The sequence below is a fragment of the Orussus abietinus genome, unplaced genomic scaffold (assembly GCF_000612105.2).
Source record: "Orussus abietinus isolate OABI.00-Male unplaced genomic scaffold, Oabi_2.0 scaffold877, whole genome shotgun sequence".
Classification (NCBI taxonomy): Eukaryota; Metazoa; Arthropoda; class Insecta; order Hymenoptera; family Orussidae; genus Orussus; species Orussus abietinus.
The window spans coordinates 1-9,924 of record NW_019395018.1 but is presented as its reverse complement, the minus strand read 5'-3'; the positions used below and the strand labels follow the sequence as shown (position 1 = coordinate 9,924).

Genomic DNA, 9,924 nt, shown 5'->3' with positions numbered 1-9,924 from the left:
TACCTCATTGACTCCGGGAAATGAGTGACGAAGGGAGATATCACGGAAGTAGTGGGAAGAATGCTTTTTAATAAAGGACCGTCAAAGAGCCGAAGCATCTCTTCCGTGAAATGACAAAACTTGAGCTAACGAAAGAGCAGCGATATTCGCTTCGACGTTACTTTGAGGCGAAATGCGTCATGCCCTTTTCGCTCGTCGGACTTGCTACCTTCTCTTCGGAAATTAGGCCAAAAGACCTTCCGCTTCTTCTTCGACTTTTCATCACGACCGAAGATGAAACTAAAAAAAAAATAGACCAAGGGCTGGAAGAAAAAGTGTATCGGACCTCTTTAACGTGGGGCTAAAACGTTGTTAGTCCCTTACCGAGAAATAGAAGGAAAATTTAGATTTAAGGCGAAGTGAAACCCCCTTCAAATCAGTCGATTCGGATACAACACTTTGCACTTTTTTTTAAGGGTATTGGACCAAACTGTCTGAAACTTTGACACATGACTCGTGATCATCTAAGAATTGTCCTGACACATTCAAAATTTGGATTTCTAGAAAAAAATCTTTAACTTAGCCCAGACCAAACGCAAAATCACGTCGAGCTCTCATATTTCGATCAATATACAATTATCGAAGGCTCCGATATGAGAAACGAAAGGGACAGGACAATTTTACGACAATTTAGAACACTCTGGTAATCGACAAACTCGCACTCTGAACGAGATGAAGGCAAAAAAAGTGTTTTATGCGCTTCTATGCCAAAACGATGGAAATACGAGATCTCGGAGTGAAAATTTAATTGACCTGGAAATCACAGATGGCGCAGGGGGTCCCTTCGCAGTCAATTAGGGCCCCAGAAAGTATGAATCCAGAGGATTTCTGGAGTTTTACTTCGATTTCTTTATAATTATTGTACGAAAACGACAGGTGGTGTATGCCATTTAGGGCAATACCCAATATAATTCGACCCAGCTGTCCATATAAAAACGTGTGTAAGTGTTAGTTGGGACGAGAAGAGGTGCGCACTAATCCGATTGAATTTCATTACTACTCCGGGCGTACCTAACCTCAAACCCCCGCGGAAATCGCGACATCATTACCAGAATCGACATAGAAGGGCGCCCTGGAATAATTATCAGAAAGCTTCCGTCCTTTAATCAACACGGTTATTAATTAAAACTTCATCTTCGGGCCGGATTCGTCCTCTAGGATTACCGTTCGATGCGAGATATTCCTCCAAGAGACGGAATTTGTTTCCTCCCACTCGATGGATTCATGTTTAAATTCGCATGTATGTTTAAATTCTCAAAAAGGTATATTAACACATTTGCGACCGCTGACGTGAATTCACGTCTTTTCAAGCTCTATTCCTGGTTGCCGCTGACGTGAATTAAATTATTCTCCGGTAAACTACTTGATTTACACACATTTGATGATACAACAAAAACCTCGAAAATCGTGAAATTACCCAACCCTAAGCCTTACCACCGTAGATTGTTGGCAGACCTATTCCTCGTAGGAGTCTATTACGTAAAGCAAATTGAGCGAAAATGTGAAGAATTAGTACCTCCCGGTATTACGGAACGTATTTGGTGGTGGAAATGCGAGATCATTCATATGAACTGGCTCGGCACAAATTTTTAAGCCAAATGGTGATGCATACAGGAAAAGATAGAAAAATAAGCCCCGTGAACGCCATCTTCCACGGATTATGAAACCGAAATTAAAAATGGTAAAACCTCCTGGGTGTTTTGATTTTTGGCAACAATCGCATTCGGGGACGTAATAATAACCTTATTAGAAGAACAAACGAATTACGCGATGCCTCAGACTCATTTTCGTTAGAAGAAAGAGAATTTACTAGGATGTACAGGTTAGTTTTCGTCATTGCGAGGTTATATTACATCATCTCTGTATTACATTATTAAACATTGAAAACTGTTAAATAAATCATGCTTACAGGGCATGATAAGAAAATTATATCGTTGAACTTCTAATTACAGTACATGTAAATATGAATGTAATACATACTTAAAATATATGGATAGACTCGAGTCCTCTTGTTTACTTTCAACGGCTTTCCATCTTCCCGCCTTTCCTGCCTATAAGCCACTACCTCTCAACAATTTTCGATTTACAAGAGACGTACCTTTATTTTCAGTAGCACTAGACCGAAAGTGCTAGTGATCTCGCTCTTTCATACAGCGAATACGTAATTCGGCGAGTAAACCCACACGAGATGAAACTGCGAGAAGTGAGCGCTCTCGTCAAAACTACGTAATAAACGGCCTGTATTTCCTAATCCACGCGAGTCGACTAGCATCGATCGTGTAAAATAATAAAATCGCGGAAGATACTTCCAGCCACGCTCCAATTGTCATGTTTAAAATTCTGTAAAAAAATTCTCGCGCGAATTCCTGTCCGGCCACTCTTGCTGACGGATAACCAAATTGCGCGATTAAAACGGACGAGTGCTCGTGGGAGTAAAAACTTTTCCAACTCGAGCATGTTTGCCCCCTATCGGCGAGAATCAACCCCCCCTGTCGAGGGTAGGTGACAATAATAGAGTTCGAAAATTCTCGGTAACATTAAATTGCAGAAGGCAACTGTGAAACATACCGTAAGTTACCGGGAACATAGAGAATTTAAGAGAACGTTAATTTTGTTATTTATACTTTAGGTTTCTTCGTTTAAATAACGTTTTTTTTTTCAATCAACTTCAAAGTTCAAGCTAAAGAGTAATAATAACTATTAGAAAATATTGATTATAGGGTCGTATTTACCTCCAGCTAAAAATATTCACGTATGTACAACTTCACGGAAAATTCCACGCGATTTGTTTCAAACGAACTGATATTTCATTCTGCGACGAAGCGAATGGGAGGTTTTGATTGGCTACGGAGAACGTACAACGGAAATTCCCCTCTACGATGTTTCTCTATAGCTAATCGGAACCTCTCGTTCGCTCCGTTGAAAAATTCAAATTCTCATCATTTCTCGATAAAAAGAGGCTTTGGAGAAATTACCGATAAGTTACCGGGAATTTCTCTTCGTTTCTGACGTAACTTACTGGATTTAGAGCTCTAGACAATTAGCGGGACGACATGGCGTCGGCGAATTAATTTGAAATACAGGGGACCGAGTCTTCTCATACGGTATATCGCGTTCGGACGAGCTGCGCCCTTCTGGTTGGAAAACAATGACGAGAGGGCTCCCGTGTCGATATCAGAGCCTCACCAATCACCCGACAGCTTCCCCCGGGATATCTAGTGGACGCTACCCGATGACATCTAGTGGAAGTGCTGTTTAATATATAGATGATAATAGAGTACGCGTCCGGACGATAGAGTGCCACGAGCTCGGTTGACGTAGACGGACCCGGGCATCAAGTTTAATTAATAGCTGTATCGAGAGACTGGCACGTTACGCATGTCATATCGAATCTACCTAGCGATAGATTTCGATTGAAATAAGATTTTAGACCATTTTCGTGCCCTAGATCTCTATAAAGATGATACGAAAGGCGCTGTGAAATTTAATCAACGTCGATAAATTAAAATTCATCTATACCCTCCTTGGTGGTAACGTCATTTTGAATACCAGTTGGCAGTGAATGGGTTAAGGTGAAGTGAAACACCTCGAGGAACTTGACCGACGTCGATAGAGAAGATTCTTCCTAATTCCTACGTTGCCGACGTTGGTTTATATATTGACAGCTGAGTAGAATTATATTGGGTATTGTACTAAATGGGACACTCCACCTGTCGTTTTCGGATATTAATTATAAAGAAATGGAAGTAAAACTCCAGAAATCCTCTGGATTCATGCTTTCTGGGGTCCTAATTGGTTGCGGAGGGACCCCCTACGCCATCTGTGATTTTCAGGTCAATTAAATTTTCACTCCGACACCTCGTATTTCCATCGTTTTGGCATAGAAGCGCGTAAGACACTTTTTATCCAAATTTTCAATGTGTCAAGACAATTGTTACGTGATCACGAGTCATGTGTCAAAGTTTCGGACAGTTTGGTCCAATACCGTTAAAAAAAAGTGTTGTGTTTGAATTTATTGATTTGAAGGAGGTTTCACTTCACCTTAAGGGCAGAGCGAGGAATCTCTTGCTTCGAATTCAAAGTGCTAAGGGGTACGGATATCTTAATCTTAAATTATCATTCTCTTAGACTTACGCCCGGCTAAGCCGACCTCGGTTAACAAATTAATCCTCGGTTAGAATGAGTTGTGTTTACTTTAACATACGGTAGGTAATGATTTAATCGATGTCGGTGGAGCCGACCATTAATTTACACCAATCATTGGTACGTGTGCTAAAGACGTACTTTACATTACATTCTCGGTATAAATGATGATTTGATACCAACTTATCTTTTAGTACACGTACAAAAGGCGTACCAAGGCTTTTTCTTTCATTTTCTTTTATTTAATTTTGATACAAAGTACACCTAGTACGCGTACCAAGTAATCGGTGTAAATTAAGTCTCATAGTGGTGTAACCCTTGAAGAAAATCATAATGTTCTTAAATACATCTGAATTCAGTACTTGTAACTAATGCACACATAATACAATAGACTCCTGTATAACGCGATTCATACGTTACGCGCCATACGAATTCGCGTTATAGGACATCGTGCTGTATGAGAATTTTTCTCGTATAATGCACATAATGTATTTTATTTGGCGCGTTGTACAAATAATTGCATGATATAAAAACAGTAATCGTAATATCTTTGGCGCGTTACAGGAATTCGCATTGTAAGAACTCGCGTTAAACGAGAGTCTATTGTATTTAATTCCAATACTACTACCTTAAAACTATTACCAGAAAGTTATCAATGTAACTTTGTTATTTCGTCAGATCCATGTATTGAATGATTTAGATTTTATGTCCTGTATTGAAAAAGGGAACCGAGTTCACACGTATTCGGTACAAATAATTTTATTGAAAGGTCAGTTGACCCATGATGTTTAAATTAAGTAAACGAAATCACTTCGATGCCTTTTCTTTCTCTTCTTCATACGCATAATGTAAGTCTTTGCAATCTTCGGTAGAAATGTGTACCCATCCAGTGGATTTCATATGATAAACTATAAAATAAATTCATATTTAACGGTATAACAATGAAGGCAACGATATACAAAAGTAACGAATATTTTTGCTCGGTACCTCTTATAATACCACCAGAACTGGCATCTCTGAAAGTGGCATGATAAATGGAACGTCTACCTAGTTCATAAGCTTCTGTATCGGACAAATTCCAGTCGTATCCAGCATCTAGTACACCAAATGCATATATGGATCCAGAACCAACGCTGAATACTTTACCAGGTGTACGCGTTCCCTCTGAATCGACATAATATAGCCCTGGGCCACGTTTATCATAACCGGCAAGCATCATACCTTAAGAAATAAAAACTATCTCAGATACTGCAATATAACTAGTCGAAAAAGCATCCAAATGAAATATATTCACTCACCCATTGATAATCCCATACCCTTGTAATTATATACCATATTGGACAACAATTTACTTGCAGCAGCAATAGAAATTCGTTCCCTATTTCTTAATTCATACATACGACATTGCTTTGCTAATACTCGATCCCAATAAACGCAATCTGCTGCACCCCCAGCCAAAGTTCCCAGAAGGTAGTCATTGATTTCAACAATCTTCTTCATCGATTGAGACCCTGTATATAAGAAAATTCTAATAACGCATTCCTACAAGATAATTTACACGTGTATTAAGAGATCGTCACGATACTTTACCAATGAATTGGCCACCCGTAGCTCTTGAATCAACTGCAAGAATGACGCCACCTTTGTATAAGAAACCAAGGGTCGTTGTCCCATGATCAAATTTTATTTTTATATGCTTTCCAGTATCATCCACTCCATTAGTAAACGATGACAAATTATCGGCACTCTAAAATAAAATTCACATTAACACTCTGATCGCCAGAGGGGCCTCAGATGACCAGCGAGTGTACTACAATAATTTACGTTTCATTTGTCTTGGCACTCGATGCATTAACTTTTAATAAGGTGTGCATTGGGATGAACCGATACCATCAGAGCATCACTACTTTTATTTATTACTTAGATTGGAAAGAAGTACCGATCGGTGCTCGGTACACAACATGATAGTGCATGTTCGAGATTTATTATAAATCAAATATTCAGTCTTTAATACTCACACTTGGAAACGGTGGTAACGCAAGGTCTAGATTGTTAAGAAAATTTTTGGTGTAGGATAAAACGTGCTCTTGAGATTTATCGTATTCGCTTACTGAATTGAAATCCACAATCGAATTAATACCACAAACTTCAGCAAGCGCCATTTTTACTGTTAGTAACGACGCATGGAATGACATGCCACAAGCATGCAGAACCTATGAATTCAGACATAACTAGATGAGAAACAACAGACAGAGATGAGTTGAGAGATCGTGGCACGGATCGTTAATCTCTGGTTAAAGGAATCGCGCTTCTACGCTGCCCCCAATGAGGAATGCAGGCAGCTTACCCACTTAATTTGATAGAACTTCTACAGTTACTTACTCATGGTATATTCACTGACATATATTGGCTACGTCTCCACCGTACTCCTAATCCGGGATTTATCCGGCCCGGATTTAGTAAACTGCAACCTCCATTGTATTAATAAATACACAGATTGGATCCTGAGCGTCTCGATCGACACTTAAATTCGGATTTACTGGACATGGCCCCGATAAATCCCGGATTACAATCATCTCTGGTACGATGGAGATATAGTCAAGAATAAGGTTAAACGTTGCGAGCTTTCCAGTTTATTATAGCCTGGTTCCACAACTCGAGTTAACTGAAGTTTAACTAGTTTAAACTGCATATAAACCACGTAAACTCCGGTTTCCATCTGTTGCAAAATACTTAAACCCCGGTTTAAACCTGCTGTAAGGCACTTAAACCCCAGTTAACTCGTTTCTAGTTTAACCGGGTGTAAATCAGTTAAACTTCGGTTAACTTAAGTTGTGGCACCCTAAGTGATTCTTTGACGAAGTCTAGGTACATAAGCTAACGATTACACGCGTTATTTTACCAGCAAACTAGTTTATCTGCTAAAAGTGTCTTCAAGGTTTTTTGTGTAATCAATCGCATGGTATGAGTAGGAATGGTGGATGTATACAAGACACAAAATATGTGACTGTCATCTTTAAGCGCATGGCACTTATGGTATTCGGAACACCAATAAGTTTCTTTTGCTCCATGAAATAATCCTTCGCTATTATGCCTTGAAGTGGGATTCATAGAACAATTAGTACTTCTTTCTTTATTTGCTTCTTGCGTATCGTCGAGAAGCATGAACGTTTCTACTGCCTGATAGTAGAATGTTCGTAAGGTATCCAATCGATGTGCCCCTGTGATACGGTTTTTAGAATGTTGAGAATTTCTACTTAACACAAACTTTTCCACCTTGTAGTTTGCTAATAAAAACCTGAAAATACATTGGATTTCTCAAATATTATTTTTACCTAGATAAAAAATATATATAAATATTGTATCAAAGATCAATGAGTCTTGTCCATCTAATATTTCATGTATTAACATGAATTCTTGTAATAAAGTCTTATTATGTTGAAAATATATTATGATTCTATTATTCATGGCTCAAATAAAATTATTAAGGTGTGCGCATTACCCAAGAATACCAGAATCTAATGACGTTCCAACAGGGAAATTTCTGGGGTAGTACAGTTCGGAAGTACGCAGTATGTCGATACTACTTCTCCAGCATTGAATAGCCAATCTTTCAATTTCTGGTAGTTCTGGCATTGTTCCACAAAGTGCGAGGACTTCTATGTGATTTACCAAAGTCACTGAGACTAGTCTAAATGCTACCTAAAAGAGAATTAAAACGTTCCTATGGATTAACCCCTTAAATTGTCAGATCGAATAGTGTTATCAGTCCCGGTTCTGTTGACCAGGTAGAATATCAAACGTTACAATGTTTATGTTACAAGAGGTAATTCATCAGTTAGTACTTTTTAAAATATGTCCAGACCGTAATTATCTGTGTACATTTGGAACTTACATTTGGACTTTTATAGGGTAGGAATACTGGCATGTCACGAGCAGTATAATTGCTATCTGAATTCATAGCTGCTATTAATAATTTCCTTTCAATGGTATCTAGGGTCCACCAACACTCAGTTGCTACAGCTAAACAACCATGCACTAAGAGACAACCATACATAGAATCCAAGCTTTCCATGTAAGCATCGAGACAAGTCTGTTAAAAAAATTAGTTTAATAAGTATAATTACTCTTTCAAGGCTTGAACATAGAATAATTCTCGACAACCCACACAACATATTCAATAACGATGTGCACTTGTTTCATCGATATCAGGGACCCGATTCTTGGATTCATATGGATTTTTTTTACATACGGGTATATTTTCGCATGAAAAATGTTACATTGTTGCAAAGGTGCCTCATTTGTCAACGTTTTGAAATTGTATATAAAACTGTCACATTCGCACACAAAAGTTAATCGTATGAACTCGAGAATAGGATCCCTGACCACTGAAATAGATGATCCAACTAATTACCATGCGAAAAACTTACACTAACTATATACTTTTTACATATCAAATATATACTTATTTATTTAAATTATCAATTTTTGTAATAAGATATTCCAGAAGCAATGCAAAAGTGGTCCACTTAATCCAGTATTTACAATTAATCGCACTATTTTAACATTTACCTGAAATAAATGATTCTCAGTATACATGATACTTTCCGTCATGTCAATTAAATCTGTTTTTGAACCTATGCGGTCTCCAATATCGAGGCACTCCAACAGTTTATCAATAATAGGATTGCAGACTCTTAGATCCTTCTTCAACCTTTCTAAATTCCGAGGATTCTTTATTTCATCTATACCAGCTACCAGAACCATTGCGTTAAACACCAATGTTAGAAACTTATCGAGGACATATTTTGTAGTACCACTGGCCATGACTATAAGCGTTATACACCCTTCAAACTCCTTCCATACCACCGTTGTGTCAGGCATATAAGTGACCAAAAGATCTGCATTTTGTGACTTCAAAAACATATGTACTCCATTAAGGGACGCCATTTTAGAGAACGTCATCTGAAATTGAGAGCGCATCTTCGATCTAGTCTTGGCACATTTAGGAAAAAGTGTATATTTCTTACAATCTGCTTCTACAATAGAATCTAAAAAATAAATCTCCAATAGCTGTCACATATTTTACATTATAAGAACTACTGTATAAACTTTTCACTTCTCAATTCACTTAACATTCCAAACCTGACGGATTTAATAAAAATAAAAGATTACTAATAACGATTCAAATCTTTTCATTAGCATATTAATTTCACTATAAAAAATCACAATGCAGTTCTCAAAACGAATAAAACAATGCAGACAAAGGTAGTATGTTGGACAAAATAATAGAGTTCGTAAAAACACCTAACGGGCAAAAGTACTTAGAACATTATTCAATATAATTATACATTTTACTGTTAAGTATACTGCTTTGTCAAAATCTTGATAAATTAAAACCTAACAGACCTATATTGTCATATTATAAGACTCTGTCATTCTGCTTCATTTAAAAATCTGATTAATCCAACTATCAACAAAGAGTGAAGTATACCATTTCTCCTTCTCCTTTTCTTCTAGTAAACACTGGAATCCCTCCTGCGGAGGTGAGGCACATAACATGAGCTGCCATTTCATTGATAAATTATAATAAACGTTTTAGTAATATAATAAATAAAATAACATTTCGATATCACGGCGTTTTGCAGCTACCGCGAGACGCTATCATCGTTATCGCCTAGCAACCCTTTACCAGAGATGAGTTGAGAGATTCACGGGAAGAATCGAGCGACCGCGTCCTGT

General features: G+C 37.8%; 2 protein-coding genes across 3 annotated transcripts; both read right to left on the bottom strand.

The window, feature by feature from the left end:
* Positions 1–4,925: 4,925 nt before the first annotated feature.
* Positions 4,926–6,391, bottom strand: LOC105700094 (proteasome subunit beta type-5). Its single transcript, XM_012425678.2, has 5 exons — positions 6,201–6,391; positions 5,773–5,929; positions 5,481–5,693; positions 5,170–5,403; positions 4,926–5,090 (listed from the first exon to the last, which is right to left on the bottom strand). Exons 1-5 carry the CDS (start codon positions 6,375–6,377, stop codon positions 4,990–4,992), a joined length of 882 nt encoding a protein of 293 aa, XP_012281101.1. The 5' UTR covers positions 6,378–6,391; the 3' UTR covers positions 4,926–4,989.
* Positions 6,392–6,810: 419 nt separating this feature from the next.
* LOC105700095 (protein fuzzy homolog) lies at positions 6,811–9,834 on the bottom strand. Of its 2 annotated transcripts, XM_012425679.1 has the most exons (5): positions 9,677–9,834; positions 8,755–9,147; positions 8,078–8,275; positions 7,685–7,884; positions 6,811–7,480 (listed from the first exon to the last, which is right to left on the bottom strand). In XM_012425679.1, the coding sequence occupies exons 1-5, from the start codon at positions 9,752–9,754 to the stop codon at positions 7,081–7,083; spliced, it is 1,269 nt and encodes a 422-aa protein (XP_012281102.1). In that variant the 5' UTR covers positions 9,755–9,834; the 3' UTR covers positions 6,811–7,080. The 2 variants fall into 2 exon arrangements, with proteins under 2 accessions (XP_012281102.1, XP_012281103.1); XM_012425680.1 differs by lacking the exon at positions 8,078–8,275.
* Between the last annotated feature and the right edge of the window lie 90 nt (positions 9,835–9,924).

Bases quoted from the DNA above. Each gene is read 5' to 3' on its own strand.
- LOC105700095 (XM_012425679.1), bottom strand. From the start codon at position 9,754: ATGGCAGCTCATGTTATGTGCCTCACCTCCGCAGGAGGGATTCCAGTG. The intron at 9,148-9,676 runs GTATACTTCACT...TCTCAATTTCAG, and splicing joins GAAAAGGAGAAGGAGAAATG to ATGACGTTCTCTAAAATGGC. The intron at 8,276-8,754 runs GTAAATGTTAAA...TTTTTTTAACAG, and splicing joins CTGAGAATCATTTATTTCAG to ACTTGTCTCGATGCTTACAT.
- LOC105700094 (XM_012425678.2), bottom strand. From the start codon at position 6,377: ATGTCATTCCATGCGTCGTTACTAACAGTAAAAATGGCGCTTGCTGAA. The intron at 5,694-5,772 runs GTAAAGTATCGT...TCTTATATACAG, and splicing joins TACGGGTGGCCAATTCATTG to GGTCTCAATCGATGAAGAAG. The intron at 5,091-5,169 runs GTACCGAGCAAA...TTTATTTTATAG, and splicing joins TTCTGGTGGTATTATAAGAG to TTTATCATATGAAATCCACT.